This window comes from Nannobrachium achirus (assembly GCF_963921795.1).
Source record: "Nannobrachium achirus genome assembly, chromosome: 9".
NCBI lineage: Eukaryota > Metazoa > Chordata > Actinopteri > Myctophiformes > Myctophidae > Nannobrachium > Nannobrachium achirus.
The window spans coordinates 60,277,920-60,302,618 of record NC_137818.1 but is presented as its reverse complement, the minus strand read 5'-3'; the positions used below and the strand labels follow the sequence as shown (position 1 = coordinate 60,302,618).

At 45.2% G+C, this 24,699-nt stretch overlaps 1 protein-coding gene across 1 annotated transcript in view; it reads left to right on the top strand.

The window, feature by feature from the left end:
- LOC308291035 (protein bicaudal D homolog 2) overlaps positions 1–23,386 on the top strand; it is a gene marked incomplete at its 5' end in the record, with an annotated part of 60,058 nt that extends 36,672 nt beyond the window's left edge. The window contains 5 exons of the mRNA XM_080732949.1: positions 31–240; positions 9,647–9,826; positions 15,858–16,009; positions 19,541–19,928; positions 22,641–23,386. Coding sequence (XP_080589075.1) covers positions 31–240; positions 9,647–9,826; positions 15,858–16,009; positions 19,541–19,928; positions 22,641–22,646 — 936 coding nt within the window. The 3' untranslated portion in view covers positions 22,647–23,386. The remainder of the gene's footprint in view (positions 1–30; positions 241–9,646; positions 9,827–15,857; positions 16,010–19,540; positions 19,929–22,640) is intronic.
- Positions 23,387–24,699: the final 1,313 nt, after the last annotated feature.

Here is a 24,699-nt window from a genome sequence, read left to right as displayed (position 1 = left end):
AATGCAGTAACCGTGTAATCCTCCACGCAGGCTCGGGGGAAGCAGCTGCGCGCCAGTGAGCTGCTGATCTCCAAGGCGGCGGCGCTGCAGTTCATGGGCGAGGTGGAGAGCAGCGGAGGACACAACGGCAGCGGCGGCGACCCACCCAGCTGTCCAGGGTCTCCCACCCTAGACTTCAGGGACCCCTCCAACGTCCGCAACCTGGTAGCGGTCATCCGCTGTCAGATCAAACACCTCCAGGTAGGACCACAGTCCTGTCTATCACATAGGGGGCTTTTCCACCGGCAAAGAACCAGTTCCAGAACCAGTGCCGGTTCAACTTTCTTGTGAACCTTGGTTCGTTCTTGCGAACCGGCTTGCGTTTCCACCAGATTGAAACAAACAAACCAAGGATTTTGTGGTTCCCGTTCGGAACCAACTTTTACGGTTCGGAAACCAACTCCGGTTCTTGGTGGAACCAGAACCGGTTCTTTTCTGGTGGAAAAGGCCCCTATGGAGGGCTGTGTTTTGATTGTCTTAAAGGGCCACTTCACCTCTGGGACAACCCAATCTTATTTTATTGTTGTTTGGGACACGATCAACACAATCCTGAGTTATTTTTTGTGTTTAACATGTGTCTTTAGATATTTTAGTATTTCAGCATGTACTAGTGATGCATTTTGCATCATCAGTGATGTGTTTTGCATCATATGATGCAAAATGCATCACTAGTACATGCTGAAATACTAAAATATCTAAAAAAACAGATTGAACACAAAAAATAACTCGGGATTGTGTTGATCGTGTCCCAAACAACAATAAAATAAGATCTGGTTGTCCCAGAGGTGAAGTGGCCCTTTAAGTACCAGCTCTTATGGTCCCTGGGGACCCCCAGGTGTAAAAACATTACCACATACACGTCACACTTTCCCCCTACTCATATCTCGGCCACCGTTGGCCCGATCCATGCCAAAATTTCCACACAAACTCCTTGCCTGCCAAACTACAACCTCCAAGGACCCCCGGAGTTCCAGGGACCCCCGGGTGTAAAAAAAATACCAAATGTGCAAAAATGACCAAATGACCACCCCCACGGGGCTGCTCACGGGGAATTCCCGGGGACCACCCACTCCTGGTACTCCAGAACGGATGCAAAAGTGGTGGCGCCCCCAGTGGAGGACCCCCTCCACTGCAGCTCACATAAAATGCCCTAACTCGGCCTAGGAGCGTCCGGGAGAGCCGGGGCCGGTACCTATTCGTCCGCCAAGGCAACGCGGAGACCCCACCCCTCATTTCTCACATGGCCCTCTTCTAGCGAGACCTACGGTCGCTTATCTCCCGATTAGGGAGTCTTACTGGTGCTTTTCAGAAGATGCGAGTGACGTCATTTTGTAGTTGAACCGGACCTTTCAGAAGAAAAGTTCGGTGGTCGGAGACAGTATGGACAGGCCTTTAAGTTAAGGCATAAGAGCTGGTACTTAAGACAATCAAAATAGAGCCCCTAACTTTTACTTTGACCACTCCAGCACTCTGGTTTGATGACTGCCAACACTGTACAGGTTTAAAGTTGAAAGAGATAAATACCGTTGGACACGGTGTATTGAAATTCAAAACCGTGATTTCTTTTCTCGATCGTTCTCCCTCACTCGTCCGCTTCCCTGGGTCTCTCATTTCCCCTTATCTTTGATCTAAATCAATGTGCATCCTGTCATTGTGGAGTGGGAGGGAAGGATGTGAGAGAGAGAGAGAGAGAGACGGAGAGAGAGAGAGAGACGGAGAGAGAGAGAGAGAGAGAGAGAGAGAGAGAGAGGGAGAGAGAGGGAGGGAGAGAGCAGGGACGTGCTCGCCATTGGGAAAAGCGGGACAACTCCCGAACGGCCGGTTCATTCCCGGCCGGTCCAGGCCGGCCATTAGGAAAAAAATAAAATGTCTTTGTGGCCTTCGTTCCATTTTGTGGGCTGGGCGGCCAACAAAGTTTGTCACTGCCGGGCAGAAACCTCGTATCTCCAAGTTTCAAATGTGTAAAGATTTTCGCAAAGCAAAGCCCTGCTTCATCATACAAGTAGTGAAAAGTAGTGAAAACAGCAGATCTACAAGCACACAACGCCTCGCGGTGCGAGGCGTTGTGTGCTTGTAGATCGGCTGTTTTCACTAGTTTAAATCATTTTTAAAATGATAAATACAAAACAAACGGTTTTGGACATACACGGTTTCCACCCAACAATGACGAAATATAACTCATGTAATTGGCCCCACTGGCCTGTCACTTGTCATGATCTGAAATGGCAAATCTTTGAGTAGCAGCAGCGCTATAGAGAGAGATCTCTCTCTATAGCGCGCAATGAGGGCCTCTCCAACTCTTTTTCCCAGGCTGAATCAGGGGCCCAGCATGTCCCTGTGAGAGAGAGAGAGAGAGAGAGAGAGAGAGCGGAGGAGGAGGTGCATGAAGTGAAAGAGTTGAACTAATGCAGGATGGCAGCTGCACTGCAGAGAATCCCTCCTCCTCCTCCTCCCTTATAATCAGTCAGCATCATAGCACCATTTGCTCTCCTCATTTCCCCTATGGTGCTCAAAATGTGCATACTGTTAAAATAAATTCTACTTTACCATCTACACGTTTTGTCTTAATCCAACCTGAATACATTGTAACCCCAAGAGTTGAAAATCGAATCGTATTGAGGACTAATGCAGTGGTTCTCAACCTTTTCAGGCTGCGACCCACAAAATAATCATATTTCTACGAGCACTAAGAGTTGAGGCATTACATTTTGTATAACACGGTTCTGTTGTGAAAATAGCTGATCTACATGCTCACAACGCCGCGGTGTGAGCATGTAGATCTGCTATTTTCACAATTTTGGCCTCTAATATTTGACAATTTAACCAACGTTTAATTTGTAATTTTAGAGGTATTAAAAAGTCCTCAAATTGTCACTTTAGAATGTGCCGATACCCTCTAGTCTATACAATTAAACTTTATGTTGGTTTGTTTACTGTTGAGTGAGAAAACAATGTTGCACATTAAAGGTGTATTCAGTGATAATGAAAGTGGCCGGGGGTCATCTTGTCACAGCGTGGAAATGTTTAGTTTTTTATAGATTTTCTACACCATTATAATGTTCTCGTTTTGATCATTAGACCCAATCACTGAATATCGCTAGGCCTACGTCTCCAGCTTCAGGATATGTATGATACTGATTTACTACGAGACTGTGGCATTTCATGAGTTCAGTATTTTACAATCTAGGCATTTAGCAGACATTCTTAATTCAGAGCGACTGTGGTTCTCAAAACTTTTATTTTGACCATCATAACTAAACATCATAACATAATTACGGCCATACTCTACCCTGATTGGTCGAAGACTGGCTGGCCACCTCTGAAAACTGAATCTAGCTATGCTCGTAACACGTGCCATGGTGGAAGTCCTTATATGGTCAGCACACATTCTAGTGAGGAGAATGAATGGAAAATGTACCAATTATATTTTTATTATTTGAATGAAATACAATCACTGAATATACCTTTAAGTTAATCATCTGGGGACCCCCCAAAATAATTTGGGACGAATAATTTGTAGACCCACAGCTTGAGAACCACTGCTCTAATGAATGTGTATTGAATCTGATAATTAGCATATGGTTACTCAGCCAACACCAGTGTGTGTTTGTGGTAGAGTCGGTGGACATAATGCGGAGCCCAGACAGTTGGGATGTGGTTGAGTCTCTCTAGGAACTCATGCCCCCAGGCCAGCCTTGACCTTCTGACCCGCGCGTAGGACTGACCAGCTTAGATAATTGGAGGTTGAAGTTGAGCTGCACCAGTCAGTTCTGACTGATCATTTGATAGAGCTGATAGAGCATGTGTTGTAGAATCATCTGTTCCAATGCAAAAACAAAACACGTTCCTGTCATAATGTTATCTTGAAGTTTTTATTGTTTTATTTAAGCACTAAGTAAACCCTTTACACAGTATACACTACTAGGTCCTCTATTTCCCTCTACATTGAATCTCTTCGCATTGTGACTGAGCCTGTAGATTATTTATTTATTTACATTTATTTATTTTATTTGCCAAATGTTTACCCAAGAACAGGGATGCTATAGTTCAAGTGGTTAATTGCGGCCGTAGGTCGTAGTTTAACCATCAGAACCGCCACATCTTGTCCGTAGACGTCCGTCCGTCTGGGCGTGTACACTTTTTTACGGTCTATGGGTTTGTCGCTCTAACATTATGCTCTGACATCACTGTGATGTCACACTAACAGAATCCCTTTTATGCTCATATATGGAGTTCCCTGATGTCATCAATATTAAGCCCATATCAAACAGGACTTCACATGGGAATGCCCATATATGGAGGGCCACATACCACGAGAAAATAACTTCTGGGAACTCAGATTGTACCACACTAACAGAATCCATATATGGCCAAGACAGATGGCCAAGACAGCCCATATCTGTCAGATGTCATAGACATCATAATGAATAACTGAGTAAGCATGTTTGGGCTCTCACAAGATATCTCCATATACAGTATATGGATCTCTCCAAATATGGGTATTGGGTACCAGGGGTCTCCATACAGTATATGGGTAACTGGTCCGATATACATCACTGACCACTTTATTGCTGCTTTCAGCTCTATTATAGCATTGTTTGGATAATTTCACAGGTTATAGATGACAGGCAGCTAATACAAGCTTGAAATACAAATACACAGCCTTTGAACAACTTCTTAGTTCTTGGTCTTGGCCTTGAGCTCTAGAGGCAAATAAGGTCACTTATCGTTGTGACCTGGTCGCCTAACTGTCGACAAGGACCACATGAGTCCTCAGGCTCTGGTAGAAGAGCTGGTCCAAACTTCTTATAAGGAGGTCTCGGTATAGATGCTATACTACTAATATATTCATCTTCTGGCCTCTTTGGTTTTCAATGGCTTAACCTTCAAAGTATGTAAATATCCATCCATCCATCTTCAACCGCTTATCCGGAATCGGGTGGTGGGGGTAACAGTTCCAACTGAGACTTCCAGATTTCCTTATCCCGAGCAACTTCTGAGGCGTTCCGAAGGCAGTTTGGAGATATAATCCTTCCATCTGGTCTTTGGTCTGCCACTGGGTCTCCTCCCAGTGGGACGTGCATCGAGGACCTTCTTAACTCATTTTGTGCGGCCAGTCTCTTATTTTGAAGGCCAGAAGTCGATTGCGTAAACACTTCCGGTTTGACGTCATCACGTCATTCACCGGAATCGCTCGTCGTCAACATGCCGTTGTGTAATGGCGGATCGTTGCTTTTCAACATGTGTTTTATTAGCGAGAATCTACTGCCATCCTCCCCTTTGAAAGTGTTGTTTGGAGATAATGGCCATTAAAGATGAGATTCCCCGTCTGCCTCAATGTTATGGGATTACTATTTTGTGCACGTGGATCCGTGATGATGATGAATCGGCGAGGGCGATTGTGCCAGGACCTTCCGCGCAGCTACAGGGTAGGAGAACCGCCGTTACAGTAATATAGTACTTTTCACGAGTATACTCGGGATCGGCACCATATGATACTCGAGTATTTTTCACGAGTATTCTCGGGATTGGCTACAAATGAGTTAAGAAGGCGCTTGGGGGGCATCCGTACTAGATGCATGAACTCCTTTCCAAGTGTAGAAGCTGAGGTTCTACTCCAAGTCTCTCTCGGGTGATTGAACTTCTCACCCTATCTCTAAGGGAGACCAGAAGGATCGTGAGGCCGCGCTTTCACGGTCTGATACCAGCCACCCGTCTGAGAAAGCCCATTTCGGCTGCTTGCACCCGCAACCTTATACTTTCGGTCATGACCCAGACTTCATGACCATGGGTGAGAGTAGGACCGAAGATTGCTCGGTAGACGGAGAGCTTTGCCTTCTGGCTTAACTCTTTTTGTCTTCACAGTGCGATTTAGCGACTGCAAAACCGCTCCTGCTGCTCCGATTCTCAGGCTGATCTCCTTCTCCGTCTTCCCCTTTCTCTCATTCAAAGAATCTAAATATGACTTCTATATATTACTTATATATATATATATATATATATATATATATTGACGGTGATGTCATAGTTTGTCATACTTCCCCTCCTCATTAGTGTTTGCACCGCTCAATTCGCACAGGTGCGATTTTTTATATTATGATTTTAAGAACCAGTTTTAAACATAGTGCTTTTATTGTAGCGACATTTAAGATTTATGTACTGTGAATGTATGTTGTCTTTTTAACCACTGCACAAAAGTTCAGAAAAGGAAAATAAAGTTCTTTGAATTGAATTGCATATTTTCCTTAAAGTCTTCTTCACCTTCTCTCTGTAGCTGTTGGTAGTCATGGCTGCCAGTTCCCACCTGATGTCATGTGGGAGTTCGGACTGCTCCAGACCATGCCGAGTGACTGCTAGCTTGCATAACATCTTCAGGCTGGGATTTAAGTCTAGGATGTACAGGTTAGGAGAAATGTAGTATGTCTCCAGGATGATGATACTATCTCCCACCATGTAACAGCACATCGTAAAGGGGTCCCATTTCAAGGGGTCTTTCCCCTTGGGCTTAACCTGCTTCCAGGAAAAGGTCTCTGGACTGAATTTCCACAGATCATTGAAGTATTGGTTCGGGTTCGTCTTCATGCCACCAAGTATGTACAGCTCTCCGTTGTAGGCAAAGGCTGAATGATTGAAGCGTTCTGGGATAAGGTTTCCAGAAGCCAAGCTCTGCCAGCGGTTGGTCTCTGTGTCAAACACTGTGATGCTGTTGTTGATGTTGTGGTAGTCTTCGCTTCTAAATACAAACATCTTTGTCCCGATGACGGTGGCAGAGTGATAATATGGAGGTGGAGGAGTGTCTCTGGTGTTAATTAAAGACCAGACCATTATGCTGGTGTCCAACTTGTACATGTCATTAGTCTTTCCAGTCATCTGGGTGTATCCTCCATACACATACATGACCTTCTCCAGGACACAGGCTGAGTGGTAGTACCTTGCTTCTGGAATAGTCCCAGAAACATTGGGTTTGAACCAGCCGTGCGTGTCAACATCAAAGGCATAAAGCACATTGCAGTAAGGATGCCCTCCCCAGATGTAGGCAATCTCTTCTACCAGCACAGCTGTGTGGCCATTGCGCCAGGAGGGAACCTCAATGGGACTTTGTCCTCTTCCATTTGTCACTGGGGGCAACGTCCTCCAACGCAAAGACAATGTGTTGAAGATGTGGACTTGAATCTGATCCCTGTTGTTCAGGTTCAGGTAGTTGTTGATGAATCCTCCAAATGAGTACAGCTTGTGTCCGACCACCACAGCAGCATTGTAGACATATTTAGGTCCTCCTTTGAGATGTATCGTCCAGTGAATCATTTCACACTCCAGCACCGCAGTCAATCAGTGTAACTAATTTACAGGATAAGTTTTTAAACAACAGCTTAATTAGTTGGAACAAGTTGTTGAATGACACTATGTTAATTGGATGATTACTTTTAAAGGACAATTACATTGGGAGATGACTTCATGACTGACATCACTGATACACTAAACCAGACCGACACTCATTTGTATTCTTTTTGTTTTGTTTTTTTCTCTTATTTTTGGATTAGCAAGTCTATTGAATTGACTATATTGTTTTTCAGTCTTGTCAAATCAAATGTATATTTGATTGTATTTTATTTATATGGGGTAGGCATTATAAGCATAAGCTTCTGCCTATACCTTTTCGGACCATACAGTGTATACTGATATTGAATGTATTGTACTATACTGGCTGCCAAATGGGACCGAAATAAAACTTTCTAACATACTAAACAGTTCCCAAATCTGATATATAATGCTGAAACAGTGACCAAATTTGGAAATGACTGACATCACAGAACACCATATATGGGCATAAACGGGTGAAACAGCGGCCAAATTTGGAGATGACTGTCTAAAATCCTGCTATCTTACGAGCCAATACTTTCACCTCAGTACACAACACAACCACGGGCAAGGACTAGTTAGTATGTGAACGGTCACAGCTTGTTCGTATGAATCTCTCTCACGCCCGACACTGGTTCTATGGGTTTTTCGCTCTGACATCATGCTCTGACGTCACTGTGATGTCAGGGGAACAACTCTTAACAGAATGGGTTTGCCGCTCTGACATCACGCTCTGGCTTCAATGTGATGTCAAACTAACAGATATTATATATATATTATAACAATTTTAAGCCCATATCTAACAGGACTTAATATGGGAATGCCCATATATGGAGGCCACATATCTGTTACCACACTAACAAAATCCATATATGGCCAAGACAGCCCATATCTGCGTGGCTGGTTCTACAGACAGGGATCTCCATGTATGGGCATAAATGTCAGATGTCATAGACGTCACAGGACTTTCACATAACGAATAACTGAATAAGCATGTTTGGGATCTCACAGCATATCTCCATATACAGTACATGGATCTCCATATATGGGTACCAGGGGTCTCCATACAGTATTTGGTGTAACTGGTCCGATATATTGGTATCACTGACCAGATGGCCAAGAATTGTGCGAGGTTGCATGTCGCCCTGAGGCGTATTGCTGGTAATAATAATATTTATGCAAAATGTTGCTGGGTTTTGGCAGAGATATAAAATTATAATGATTTTTTTTTCCAGGAATGTCAACAGAGCTCTAGTCTAGCGCACTGTGAAAATGTTGATCCCTTGTTGAAACTTTGGTCATCAAAAAGTTTGATTTATAATTGTGAAATATTGAAGTTGTGAAGGAATACCAATGATGATCCAAATAAAAACAGAATAATAAATAAAATAAAAACATTTTGATCCCCTTCCCTTGAAGAGAATGTTCAACTGAATAACACACTTCATTTCTGAGCCTTTAAGCTGATTGGTTGGAATGTAGTTATTGATTGGCGATTCAATAATTGGACACAGGAGGATTAAAACACTTAAGATTTCTCAAAGATGATTATTCTCAAACTGACCCAACATTGCTGGTGAAACGGTATTCTCTTTGGTTGACTCTGATGTCTGAACCTCTTTTAACCCATTCAGAATGGGTACACATTATAGTGTATCATTATTTTATGCTTTAACTATTTGAAAAATAGCAGATATACAAGCTCACAGCTACGCTGCGAGCTTGTAGATCTGCTATTTTTGAAAAATCATGAAAATTAGAATTTTGACCCGATTCTATAAGTGTCTTTTGAATCCTTCTAAGACTTTTTGAAAAACCTTTGTTTCTATGTCAGCAATCTGGCCAGCCATCGTCAAAGAAAAGGTCCTTTTCACTTAAATGGAGCTCAGTTAGTCTGTTCTTGAGAGACTACTATGTCAGTGGTTCTCAAATCTTTTCATGTGAAGGACCCCCAAAATGATATTTATTTGGCCACGGACCCCCATCTCAAAATATTTAGTTCCAGGGACCACCCAGAAGCAAAATTTGAGTTACAATCGTTCGCTTTGAAAGTACATATATTCAAAGATTTGCACACATTTTCACGACTTTATCAAAAATAGCAGATCTACAAGCTCACAGCGCGGCACAGAGTGCCGCGCTGTGAGCTTGTAGATCTGCTATTTTTCACTGGTTAAAGCATTCACTAATTCTAGGCTTAAATGGGTTTTAAGGCCCGTGTCGGCTAACTTCCCGTCTGCTCCCCTAGGTGGCGGTGGACCTGTGTCGCCAGAGGGGGGCGCTGCCGTGCTCGGCGCTGTGCAGCGGCATCGAGGCGGATCGGGATCCCGAGACCCTCCTGGAGGAGGTCCTGAAACTGAAGTCCCTCCTCAGCACCAAGAGGGAACAGATCGCTACTCTCAGGACCGTCCTCAAGGCTAACAAACAGGTAGGAGAATCGCACTACTACACGGAAACCATTTATAATGGAGGCATTTAGCAGACGCTCTTATCCTCCTGAGTGACTTGGGGTGACAAAGTGCAAGATCAGAGTAGATGTCGTGAACCCTAGCCATCAAATGACAGGGTAAAAGGTCACTTTATTAAAAGTGTTAAGGAAAAATGTAGCGCTACCAAGTAACGAGGACACCAGGTTTTTATACAACACACTCTCTAGCCCCATATAGAACCTCACCCGTCGCTGCATACTGTTGTGCTCCGAGATGAGGTGGATTGCGGTCCCCGCGATTGCGGGGACCGCCTCCACTTCGAGTTGGAAAACACTCAAAACTAAATGTTATCCAAAAAGTAAAGGTAGTTCCGAGCTCCCAGACTGTGAATCCCTAACCAGGGTACATAAAACATGAACCACGCCGTTGGGAAAACGGTTTAAATCGCTTATTTAGTCTCATTAAATTCAGAAAAGCCCCCAGTGGCATGTGCCAGTACTGTAGCAGAATAAGGAGCAGTACTGGCAACTGCCGCCGGGGGAGTTCCGGTTGAATGGGAAAACATTACAAAACTAGCGATTTAAGCGGTTGTTTTATGCCGTGGTTCATGTTTTATGTACCCTGGTTAGGTAATCACAGTCTGGGAGCTCGGAACTACCTTTACTTTGTGGATACAATTTCGTTTCGAGTGTTTTCCAACTCGAAGTGGAGGCGGTCCCCGCAATCGCTGCGCCACCTTTTTAGGACCTCATCTCGGAGCACAACAGTATGCAGCGACGGGTGAGGTTCTATATGGGGCTACACACTCTCTAGAATCTACACATGTAAACAACATTATCTGCGTACTTGCATAGTATAACTAGCATCTATAAAATGTCAAGAAAGGATACAAGGAGAGCGGAATGCTAGGAGGTGAGGTTGAGTCTGAAGAGGTGACTTTTCAGACTGTATAAATTGGGTGGTGAGTCTGCAGAGGAGGGAGAAGGTCATTCCACAGCTAGCGAGCCAGGAGGGAGAAGAGTCTAGAAGTCTCTTAACAGCTTTCCCGTGCTAGCTGATCTGAGTGAGTGGTAATGGGTGCGGTGTTGGTAGGGCCGTCACAATTATTACATAATCGTCTAATCGTAATTATTTGAGGTGATCGTCGAAGTCGAAAATCGACTCATGCTCACCGCGACTCAAAAAGCATGAGTCGATGAGTTTTTTTTCCCCTAAAGTTTCACCCCAAAAAATGTTTTAATCGCTTGTTCAAAAATGTTATAAGCGTTAATGTTTTCCAAACGTGAGAAGACCGGTGTGTGACTCTCTGTGTCGGGGACGAGTGAATGTCTGTGTTGTGCATGCATGCATGCATCGCAGATTCGCATGCGGCGCTAGTCGGGTCCGCGGACTACTGGTTGAGAAACACTGCTGGTCTGTTCGTGTGCACGCGTCATAGCAGTGCGCGCTGACTGGATGTGTTTTGTTTACGTGCCTGTGTGCGCGCATGCATGCTTGACACGAAAGCTCGCTTGTTAATGCAGCGTCGCCTCGTGTGCAGTGATTTTATCAAGATTGACAATAAAACAACACAAAATACACTACTCGTCGTTAATGCGACACACCCGTGGACGCGGTCGGGGAGGGAGAGCGCTCCATTTGATACACTAGCCTGGAGTGCCAGCCTGAGCGCTCCCGCAACGTTCCATGGACTTTGTCACTCCGCTTCTAGTCTCTAGAGAACAGACTCCATGCTAACGCAAGGAAGAGCAATTATTTATTATAATTATTATTAGGGCTTTGATGCGAGTTCTGATGGGTGCAGCTGCATAAGTTGTGTTGCTTAAAGTAATGCGCCGTTGTGCTCTCCTCTCAGCTGCTGCTTAGCGGAAAAAGTGAAAAAAGTCGATCGACGCGTCGATTTTCGGTCTCAACGCGTCGATTCGTAAATAATGCGTCGATTAACATCCCTAGTTTCCATGTTGAGAAATGTTAATATAGTTTCAAACACGATGCGACACGTTGTGAGCTTGTAGATCGGCTATTTCCACTCTCAATGTTCTTTTTTTAAGTATAAAATTGTCAAATATGTCAGTAATTTCTTTGTATATTTAAGTTGTGTGTCATGGTTGCCATGTGCAACTGCAAAGCCTAAAAGCCAAACAGAAATGTAATTGTCAACGACAAATACACAATTAAATTGTTAATCGCGGTTATTTGCGTGACAATTAATTGTCATGTAAAATGTCATAATCGTGACAGCACTAGGTGTTGGAGCATGTCCTGAAGGTAAAGGCCAAACTATTCTTGGGAGCATCTACAAAACCTTGCCATACACCCCTTAATCACCAGTGTTTTGAACTGGGAGCGAAGCAGTGAAGAGAATACAAAAGAGGGGAGACATGTGAAAAAACAAACACACCACATGCTGTCAGTCATGCTGTTTGCCTACGCTGGGCAACAGATGTACAGGCTAACAACACTGAAAGGCATCAGCCTGTCAGCCATGTCATGTCTGCTGTCGAAGCCAGGCCACATTTGGTGTTTTTGGCTGTTATTTCAAGGACCCAGTGTTTCTGAAATGGGGGTACGTGTACCCCTAGGGGTAAGCAGGGATACTGCAGGGGGTACAGGAGAAAATGGGAATATGTATTTTTCTGTTATGGGTAATGACAAAACATTGACAGTCTATCTGTTATCTGTAAATTGTAAAACCAAATTACATCAATAACTTGACTAGTACTACTGTAAATGAATAGAAAGCAATGTTTATTTGCCATTATGCCGTTTTATTTTTGACATATTGGCATTGGAACTGGACTTTAGACGAGCTTTTGATAAACAAAATGCTGTAGACAGGGGGAAGGGGGTACTTGGCTTCAGAAATCAGTTAAGGGGGTACTGGTAAGTTTGAGAACTGCCTTAACCCCTGCTTCAAAATCTTCAAAGCTAGATAGATACCTTTATTATCCCAAGGGGGAAATTCAGTCACCCAGAGTCACACAGCAGTTAAGGTTACAAGTTACAGGACAGTAAGAAAAAGAAAAAGGACTGTTGTGTACAGCCGAGCGACAAAACAAACAAGAAAGAAGAGTCAACAATACAGGAGAATCAACCATACAGAGCAACTATAAGTAAAGAAATATACAAATAACGTGTCAAGATCAGTAGAAAAGACACAACACAACAGGAAATGGTAGTACCTAAAGTTTCTATAATGGATTGCAATTTTAAAGCACTTTTCTAAGCATAATGCAAACTCAAAGAACTTACAATGGTCCATTCATTCAAACATAGGGAACTACTTATCAACGCAGTGCCAAAGAATATGCACATATATACTGTACATAAGTGTCTGCACCAAGACAATAATAATAAAGCTGGGAGCTGCCCAGTACAACCACAGTCCTACTATGACTGTTGGCCACAGTTCTGCTCCACTGGAGCAGTTGGGGGTTCAGTGCCTTGCTCAAGGGTAATTCAACAGCTTTGAGGGAGGGGTGAGTGTTGGTCAGAGCTTGGTCCGGGGGATCAACTCAGGAATCTTTCGGCCACAAGCGCGCTCCTCTAACCTTTAGGCCACCACTGCCCCTATGTTGTTTTTTGAGCGGTGGTCCCGCCGCTCCTGTGATTCGCTTTCAATATGTTACTGGCTGGCTGGCTGGCTGGCTGGCTGGCTGGCCGGCCGTGTATGTCTGTCGCCTGCAGTAACCTCTCCTGACCACACACACAGACCACACACACACACACACGTTAAAGGAGGGGCGCTAGTGAGCAGGGCAGGCAGACAACACACTCTCTCTCTCACACACACACACACACACACACACACACACACACACACGGGTAGCAATGAGGGCGCGCGCGCGCACACACACACACAAACAATGGCGACCGAGTATTTCCCGGTGAACCTAAGCGCAACGGTGTTTATTAAGTTTGCTGGCTGAGTTAGTTATGCAACACACATCCTCACCGGAGCCCCCGATCGCTCGCGTGGTTCCACCGATGGGAGGAGTAGCAGCAGCAGTGCACCGCCTTCGGCTCGTCGACACTCAGACACACACGGAAGACAACCACGGTTCGTCCCCGGAACGGCACGCAATGGCCGTGCGTGGAATGCGTAAGAGAGGACGCCGCTACGAGCCTGACATTGGTCGGGGCTTAAGCTCCACTCGGCCACCGACCGGGTCCTCCTTCCTCCATGGTGCTCTAACACTAAACATGTGGGCCATTGTGGAAGTCCCCCCCCGTGACTGTGTGTGTGTGTGTGTGTGTGTGTGTGTGTGTGTGTGTGTGTGTGTGTGTGTGTGTGTGTGTGTGTGTGTGTGTGTGTGTGTGTGTGTGTGTGTGTGTGTGTGTGTGTGTGTGTGTGTGTGTGTGTGTGTGTGTGTGTCGGTCGATATCTCGTGAAAAGATGGACATCTCCGTCGTGCGTGGATTGGAACAAACGCTCCGGGTTACGATCATGTGACGTTAAAGCTTAAACAGACACCGTTTTTTGAGCGGTGGTCACAACGCTCCTATACGTGGCGGTGTGTGTGGGTCTGTCTGTATGTAGCCTCTGGTGTAGCCTGAGTACCCTGGGTGACCAGAGAGGTGCTGTTGAGTCTGCAACACACACACACACACACACACACACACACACACACACACACACACACACACACACACACACAGGCACCCCCCCCCCCCCCCCCCCCCTCCCCACGACCACCGCTCAGTTCACACGGGTGTGATTTTTTTACCATGATGCTGCTGTCAGTCGCGTTGCGAGGCGTTGTGAGCATGTAGATCTGCTATTTTCACAATAGAACCGTGTCATGCAAAATCCCTCAACTCTTAGTGCTCGTCCTGGTACCGGGTCCCCAGTTACAACATGATTAGTTTGGGGGTCACGGCCTGAAAAGGTTGAGAACCACTGGCATACACTACCTGTCTTTGGGCATTGCGCACAGGAGTAAGCTCGTTATTGAGCTGAATTATTGTTGTATAGTACTGGAAATCGGGTTAAATATTCTGGAAAGGTTTTAGAAATTAATTGGTAAAAATGTGTGGGAACCCTGGTGTTGGTCAGAGTTTGTTCCGGGGGATCAACTCAGGAATCTTTGGGCCACAAGCGCGCTCCTCTAACCTTTAGGCCACCGCTGCCCCTATGTTGTTTTTTTTACCATGATGCTGCTGTCAGTCAGTCATTCTGACCAGTCAGTGACCTCCCCACACCGTAATCCTTGAGGAGGGTCAAAGGTCTATTCTTTGTGTCACTGAGGAACTGGGAGAATGGGAGAGACACTGGGATCTGACCTGATTCTAACCAGTAAAACAAGTAGAGCTCTGCAACTATCCATTATTTCGTGAGCTATTCTATTGATTTACTTTTTTTGATTCATCAAATCATCAAGATTAAAAGGAAGAGATCAATTAGTCTGATTAAACCTATTTTATAATTGATTGTACAACGGTGTCACGCACGCAAAAAAAAAAATGAAATGAAAAGTGATCTGCTTCTGTTGTGCTTTTTCACACTGTGAAACTCCCCTTTTACACACACACGCACACACACACACACGCACACACGCGCACACACACACACACACACACACACACACACGCACACACACACACACACGCACACACACACACACGCACACACACACGCGCGCAAAATGGTTTAACTGAAGGGCTGTGTCTGTCTGATTGTCTGCTGCATATCCTCTGGCCTGAAGATTCAGACTATAATTAAGTTGACCGCTTTCAACCTGGCATCCTGTTTTGAAGGCATGAGATAGGCAGAGTTTTTAGACAAAATGTATGAATTGTTCAACTAAATGGAGACAAAACTATTGATTAGTTTTAGTAAAGATAAATATGAACAACAATATGAACTTATGAAGGCCATATGGATTTACATGGATTTCAGTTCCCTTGTACATTTAGTTTCACTGACACAGACATGTTACGTAATCTGTCTGGTCGGGTTTTGGCCCCTTAAATCTCGGCCCAGGGCCTTCTGTACCATACTCAATATATCCTTTTTTTGAATTGTTTCAGACGGCAGAGTTGGCTCTGGCCAACCTGAAAGCCAAGTACGAGACGGAGAAGTGCATGGTGTCGGAGACCATGCTGAAGCTGAGGAACGAGCTCAAAGCGCTGAAGGAGGACGCCGCCACCTTTTCCTCGCTACGCGTCATGTTCGCCAGCCGGTAAGCCTCCGTCAGAGTGTGTGATCTGATCACTCTTAGATCACCGAGCAAATGAATCAAAAGTCATATTTGTGTTAGGAAAACACTGAAGACCACGGGTCATTGGTTACAAAAGCCTTATGTATACTCCCTTGTGCCTTGTGCGTCTCGCCCTGAAAATAGACAAGCTATAAGCTCACAACGTGCTGCCAATTTGACTCTTTTTGGAAATTCTCGCCGAGTTTGATATGCCCAGAATTGGGACGCTGGGGTTCATGTGATGAATTAATGGAAAGAAATGTTCACTGTTTCTGCATTTCTTTGTGGGGAAACCTCTAAAATTGACTGTACACACACAGTCACCATCTTTCCATTTTGCTCTTACGTCGCTCTCTGTGTGGGGTGTGATGTAAGAGCAAAGTGGAGGCTATGTTAGTATGGTCTCTAGGATAAAACTTCATCCCCTTAGAGTCTGGTACTGTAGTAAAACCATCGCACTGACTAGAGCGTGTCTTGCAAAATCAAAATGCAACATATTGTTAGCTAGCTTCATAGCTAAGTGACATGCATCGTCCTATGGTTTATTAAAGGTGTATTCAGTGATAAGGAAAGTGGCCGGGGGTCATCTTGTTCCTTACTGGCCTTACAGCGTGGAAATGTTTAGTTTTTTATAGATTTTTTACACCATTATAATGTTCTCGTTTTGATCATTAGACCCAATCACTGAATATCGGTAGGCCTACGTCTCCAGCTTCAGGATGATACTGATTTACTACGAGACTGTGGCATTTTAGAGTTTAGTAATTCAGAGCGACTGTGGTTCTCAAACATTTTATTTTGACCATCATAACTAAACATCATAACATAACTACGGCCATACTCTACTCTGATTGGTCGAGGACTGGCTGGCCACCTCTGAAAACCGAATCTAGCTATGCTCGTAACACGGGCCATGGTGGAAGTCCTTATATGGTCAGCACACATTCTAGTGAGGAGAATGAATGGAAAATGTACCAATTATATTTTTATTTGAATGAAATACAATCACTGAATATACCTTTAATCAGGCTTACGCTATGGCATTCACGAATAGTGATTTTTAGTATTCGAATTATTCAACCTCAAAGTATTCGAATAGCCGAATATTCGACAGGACTGGACAAACTGTCAAATATTAAGTACGCAAGAGGCGAACATTGTGTTGCGAGGCGTTGTGAGCATGTAGATCTGCTATTTTTACAATATTTATCTGTGTAACCGAGTCACATTAAATGTAATACCTACAATTCCAAGTGCTTGTCAGGGTGGGGGTCCCCAGTTCAAATATGTTTATTTTGGGGGTCACGGCCTAAAAAGGTTTGAGAACCCCTGGCATAGATCACTAACAAATTCATCCACCAGGGGCATTGGCAACTCATTCTTATGACTTCCTATCTAGCCAAGCTTTATAAACTAGACTATATATTTTTTTAAAAGAGAAAACAGAAAAAGAAAAAAAAAAGGGAATATTCGACTTCAGTGAACACCGTCGAATAGTGACACTGATATTCGAATATTAAAAAATATGTGGTGAATGCCCTAGCTTGCGCCCTGTAATCCTAATTGAAGAACACTTTCACTCCTGCCGTCCCGTGACAGCATGGACTCTTTGTTTGCTCTGACCGTCTGTTTGACCCTCAAACAGGTTCATCGGCCCTTGTCTGGTGTCTGTCAGGTACCGCTGGTATTCCTCGCGCTCGGTTATCGGCGCTTATTGTCACAGGAGGACAGGTTTTCACTGCTGCCTAGCTAGCTAGAGTCACCTAATGAGCTTAACTGGCCCTTCTTAGGCCTCTGGTAGTCCGGGACACTGCGTTGGGCTCACGTGAAGATTAGGAAGCACATGCTTTGCCCTGTGGCAACAACAGGCGAACCTAGGAACCTGGCCGAGGAGAAGATTAATGACAGAAGCAGTGAGAGCGAACCGGAGACCTGGCTTTGGCTCTCGGTGTGTGTGTGTGTGTGTGTGTGTGTGTGTGTGTGTGTGTGTGTGTGTGTGTGTGTGTGTGTGTGTGTGTGTTTGCGTGGCCAGGTTTAGGCTTACTGTTCACAACATACTGTACTTGGCTTCATTAAGTTCCTCTCACGTGTCGCGGGCTCTAGCGTGTCTAGAGAGAAAGTTTAACCCATTTAGGGCCTAGAATTATTGAATGCTTTAACCAGTGAAAAATAGCAGATATACAAGCTCACAGCGCGGCACCGAGTGCCGCGCTGCGAGCTTGTAGATCTGCTATTTTTGAAAAAGTCGTGAAAATGTGGGCAAATCTTTGAATGTATGTATTTTTCAAAGCGAACGTTTGTAACTAAAGTTTTGCTTCTGGGGGGTCCCTGGAACTAAATGTTTTGAGATGGGGGTCCGTGACCAAATAAATATCGGTTTGGGGGTCCTTCACATGAAAATGGTTTGAGAACCACTGACATAGTAGTCTCTCAAGAACAGACTAACTGAGCTCCAGTTAAGTGAAAAGGACCTTTTCTTTGACGATGGCTGGCCAGATTGCTGACAGAAACATAGTTTTTTCAAAAAGATTTAGAAGGATTCAAAAGACACTTATAGAATCGGGTCAAAATTCTAATTTTCACGAAAAAATAGCAGATCTACAAGCTTGCGGTGCCGCGCTGTGAGCTTGTATATCTGCTATTTTTTTTTATTTTTTTTTCATGGACTTGCATTAGACGTCTGGTCAGTCTCCAGACTCTTATGAGCGCTCATTTGATTATCCATGAGAAGGATTGCAGTGCAAGTACAGACAGAGGTCAAGCACTTGTGTCTGGTGCAAGCTCTTGGATGCCATCTTGTGGGCATTTAGAGGAACTGCGTGTGTGTGTGTGTGTATAGTAATATAGAGAAATCTTTTGTTAACCACTTAAGCCGATCTACCAGGCCATTTTGAGCTTGTAGATCGTCTATTTTTGCAACTGTATTCAAAAAATGATTAAAATGTGGAAAAATTATATTTTAAATGAAAATTGTTACATAGTTTTATTAACATTTTGCACCCCTTAAACAGGTCTATTACAAAACGCCTCTTTTTGACAAGGGAAGGAAACGGCACTAAGTAAGCTATAAACAATAATCAGTTTGGGTGCAGCATTGTAATGGTCGTGAAAATTAACAGTTTTGTTTGTGCATGTAAACTGGGAGCAACCCGATAAACAACGCTTGAAAGTGTTATTAATCCGATTTCTCGCGGTAACCCGTTTATTTGGTGTGTGCACGTTAACTTTCACACAGGGTTTTATGCTTCTAATAACGCAGTGGTTCTCAAAGTGGATTCCAGGGACTCTGTGGGTTCCTTTAGGAGGATCTAAATTGACCCGTGCAACTCTGTAACTCTAACAGTGTACGGGTTCATTTGGTTCCGTTTGTACACTGTCAGAGTTAAGGGAACACCTTGAAATTTGAAAGTTTGAGAAACACTAACGTGTGCTTTTGTCCGTGTGTGTGTGTTTTTGTGCATGTTTGTGTGACGACGACGCATGGCGTGTGTGTTTTCCGTTGCACGTCACCAGGTGCGACCAGTACGTCACCCAGCTGGACGAGATGCAGCGGCAGCTGGCGGCGGCCGAGGACGAGAAGAAGACGCTGAACTCGCTGCTGCGCATGGCCATCCAGCAGAAGCTGGCGCTCACCCAGCGGCTGGAGGACCTGGAGGCGCCCGTGTCGCCCCACCACAGCCACAGCAACAGCCCCCGGCGCTCCCGGGCCAAGGAGCTCGGCACCAAGTCCGGCCGGGGCCCCCGGAGCCCCCGCGCCAGCCCGGCGCGCCCCCCGCCGCTGCGGGGCAGCCCGCGCGCCAGCCCCATCCTCGGCATGAGCGGAGGCGGCGGCGGCGGCGGCGTCCCCGCCATGGCCACCCACCACCTCCGAGCCCTGACACGAAGCCTCCACACGAGCCCCGTAAGAACCCCCCTCCCCTCGCTTCGCCCCGAGCCCCCCGCCGCCGCCCAGGCGGGCGCCCGGTCCCGTCGCCACCGTGGCGGCGGCGGCGGCGAGGCGGGCCTCTCCCGGGACACCACCTTCGTTAGGAGCCGTAGCGTCGGCGACGTCTTTAGCGCGGCGTCGGATCCCAGAGAGCTCGGCGGCGACAAGGGCTCGGCCGATTCTCTGGACAGCGCTTTTCTGGTCAAGACGTACGTAAGGGATACGAGAAAGGGCGCCGCGTCCCGGAGGGGCTCCACTCCCGCACGGCAGGACACGTTTATCTCAACCCACATTGTTGTTCACTCTTCTGGCTCCGCACGCCAGTCCTCTTTGTATTCTTCATCGTCGTCGATAGAAAAGCTAACCTCCTCTTCTAAACCCAAACCGTTGTCTGTCTGTCCTACTAACACGTTTGAAGCACAGGGCGCGGCTAAACGCGACCCATCAAAGGCAAGCGTAGACGTTTCCGTGCGACGAAAACAGCACGTAGCATCAGCCAACAGGCCTAGTTCTGTACAAGCGGCGAGCCGCAGCGCGTCCGGCGTAGACTCTGCGGGTCCTCAGCTCAACACTCGATCCGCAGGGTCCCAGGGAGCCCCCCCTCACTCTGCTCCAGCTGGTAAGAGTAGCGTACACGGGGTCAGTAGAGAGGCCAGGCGTGGGACCACCGAGGCGGCCCACGGTAACGCCAATAAGGGCGGCGGGGGCAGAGCGCAGTCTAAACCCGCCCGGGGCCAGAACTCGCGATCCAAATCATCTCGCAGGCGATGAATAGGCTCTATGCAAAGCAGCCATTTTGGAGAGAAGTTGGGTTGCTTCTCACTTCCTTCACAGGTGTTACCAATAATACTAATGAAGGCTCTGTTCAATTCCGGTGAAACAGAGCCAGGGTGCTGATACTGTTCATGTTGGCTCACTGGAAACACCGTTTGAAAGTGTGGTTTGAAATGACCCCTTAAAAGGTGTGTAACTCTGCGGGTCCATTTGGTTCCATTTGTATGCTCTCAGAGTTATGGGTGTCCTTGAAATAAAAGGTTTGAGAACCACTGTGCTACATGAAATGGAACAGAGCCTTCATTAGTATCATTGGTGACACCTTTGAAGGAAGTAAGAGACCCAACCTCTCTCCAAAATGGCTGCTGTGTGTGCATATAATCGCTGGACTCAGTGGCAGAGCCCGAACAGATATATTGGTCATTATTGAACATTTCTGACGACATTTGTTTTGGAAATGATATAATACAGCCGATGTGTCGTGATTGTTTTACCTCTTCAAATTGTTCTATCATGATCGGTATCGGACCCAAAGTTCTGGCATCGGTCGGGCTCTGGTATTATACGGTTTAGGTGTTTTAGTTTCTGCTAAGCACGTTTAGTTTCTTTCTAATATTTCATTGAGGGCTATATTACCAGTATTGCTGAAGTACAAGAACAGTGCTGAAAAAGTACCTTCAAAAGATTATTAGAATATCTAATATGCACACTGTTTAAAAAGATTCCATAATGGCTGATAGGGTACACGAATACATTTCCTGTCACGCATGTGCAACCCAGATTGAAGTGTCAACTCCTTATTTGTTCCATATCTCGTCGTCTTCTGTGCCATATCAGTGCTTTGTTTTCTGGTTTATTTACATCAGGGGTCTTCAACAGAGGCCCCTAGGGGGGTCCTCCAAATCTTTGTCTGATAGAAGCTTGTTTTTCCCCCCCTTTTTTATATTAACCACTTGAACCCTAGCGTCCATATTCTGCAAACTTTTGCCAAAAATAACAGATCTACAAGCTCACTGCGCCAGGCGTTGTGAGCTTGTAGATCGGCTATTTTTTGGCAAAGAGCTTTGGAGGGGGAAAAGAGCCGACAGTGTAAGGTCAAGTTTATTAAGTATTGACGGTTCAAGTGGTTAAATATCTGAAAACCCACATTAACATGAATCCAAAATATACTGACGATTGTGCTGTCAAACAATAAAACTATATGGAAGCTTCATCTTTCTCTCAACTAATAGTGTGTTGTTGGCTTAACCCTGGTTTTTGACATTATCAAAACGAAGCGGATAAAAGTGTCAAACTTTTGTTTAGGCTTCTTTAGGACCTAAAGATGGATTTTAGTACCAAACTTTATTTTGATGTTTACCCATAGAATTATCCATATCAAGTTGGGCTCCCATCGACTTTCTATACAGGAGGAAAATTAGTTTTGCACAAAAAACTTTCCTTGGGCTAGAAATGGCCCCCCCCAAAAATGAAAAGTGATGACTCATCACTAAACCATCGTTTTGTGGGGCCATTTCTAGCCCAAGGAAAGTTTTTTTGTGCAACACAAATGCTTGCAATGGATTCAGAATCATGACAAACCCCTAGTTAGACCCCTCACATCCTATTCTGGGTATTTTCCTCCTTTATAGAAAGTCGATGGGAGCCCAACTTGATATGGATAATTCTATGGGTAAACATCAAAATAAAGTTTGGCACCCAAGGCTAAAATCCATCGCTAGGTCCTAAAGAAGCCTCAAAAAAGAGTTGGCGCTTTTATCCGCTTCGACTCGATAATTTTGTTAAGCCAACCCACTACAAGGAGTCCTTGGGCTGAAAACGTTGAAGGCCCCTGATTTACATGTTTTTCTATCCTTTTCGTCGAGAACTAAACGTTTTCTCCTGTCTTGTCTCTGTCTCACCCCGTCTCCATAGCGCTGACACGGTGCCGCCGTCACTCCAGCCCCTCCTCTCTCCTCCATAAGGACATGTCCTCCCGTCGACCAAACCCTCCTCCTCCCCAACCCCCAAACCCCCCTCCTCCCTACCGCCTTTATCCTGAACCTGAGACATCCTTCCTGTCCATCCCAGACCCGCCCGACGCCACATTCCAACAACCGCCGCATCCACCGCAGCGACGGATTAACGCGCCTAAAACTCCACCCATGTCATCTCTTGTCACCTGCTGTCCTCTCTGGAGTGGGGAAGGTGTCTTGTGTTGCAGCCTGGAGATGATGGATGGATGGGTTGGTGGATGGATGGATGGATGAATGGGATGGGTGGGTGAACTGGCTGCTTGTTGCTCCGTCATTGACTTGTCGTGTCCTACTCCCCCGGATGTGCTCCTCCGACTCTCACCTCCATAGTCTTTTTGCTCAAGGCGTGTGTGTTGTGATAAAAAGCATTTTGACAGTATTTATTCCACTCCAATGAAGGACATTTCATGTACAGTATTTCCTTTTTTTCTTTTTTTTTGTCAACCCACGCTAGATTTCCAGGCCGTCTCTCTCTGACTGAAAATGTTCTCCTTTCCGGCCGCCCTGCGTTTTGCGAGGCTGTGCGATCGGTTTCTGTGCTGTTGTACGTATTGACACTCTTTTTGCCTTTAGCCTGGTCACCTCCTGACATGGCCTGTCTGGCTTGTTGTAGTTTTAGCGGTAGCCCCCGTAGACCCGCCGTGATGATCCCAATTCATACTCCGTCGTACGACGGTGTCACTTGCTGACAAGAACTGACAACACGCCACACTATGGCGTGTTGTTAGTTTGTTGTTTGTTGTATTTGAAAATCAGCTCTTTGACGGCAAACGATGCTGCCGTGTGATGGGATATAAATTAAGCCAGGGTTCCCACGGTCATGAAATTCCTGGAAATATTTTGAAATTAGAAGAAAAGAAAATCCAGTACTGGAAAGGTTTTGGAATTTATCAAGGGTCCTGGAAAAAAAATATCCATGCATTGTCTTTGGTTATTGATTTTGTTAGTACCTCTGAAATGACAAATTAAACATGGGCCAAATTGTCAAATATTAGAGGCAGAAATTGTGAAAATAGCATATCTACATGCTCACGTTGTGAGCATGTAGATCAGCTATTTTCACAATAGAACCGTGTTATACAAAATTGTTGAGGTTGAGAACCACTGGCATACACTACCTGTCTTTGGGCATTGTGCATAGGAGTAAGCGACCTGTTATTGAGCTGAATTATTGTTACATATTCCTGGAAATTGGGTTAAATATTCTGGAAAAGTTTTGAAAAATAATAATAGTAAAAATGTGTGGGAACCCTGTTACGCTATAACCCTCTGAAGTAGTCGATGTGTTCTAGAACACTTGCAGCCTTACTAACAGAATTGATTTCCTGCGAGCACATAGCGCTTTTTCGCTGATGTGTTGAACTTTATCCCTTCCCATCACTGGTGGTACCTTTTTAAATCCACTCCCTTTATTTAATTTTTTTTTTTTAAATCCTGCGATCCATCGGACACTTTGGGTTTGGCCGACCAGCCATAACCTGTAACAGTTTAACCGTAGGTCAGTGAAGTTAAGAGGTCCTTTTCACAGGTGGAACTAATAGATCTGCCATAACCCTACCACCTCAGGTCAAAACATCCCAGTCGTCAGCTAACAGGATCTGTTGGATGCTTAACAGGCATAGTAGAGCCTAATACCTAATTTATGTGGCGTCGTGCGATGGTTTTTGCTCATCAAGAACAGGCCAAAAATGGCAGACCCTACAAGCTCACAATACGCCGCTTCTGATTCTGGGCGTGCGACACCATCACCATCATCACCTATGAATCGGGCTTAAAAGTTTTTCTTGGTGTTCGGTGAGATCAGAGTTTTTAAACTGCCTTCGCTTTCATCTAAAAGTGCGTTCTGCAGCGATGACGCAACATCTTCACACATTTTGTTAGAGGCCGTCTAGGAACACAAAATGGTGCAAGTGTGGAGCACCCCTCCACCTTAGTTAAGTCTAGATACATTTATCCTT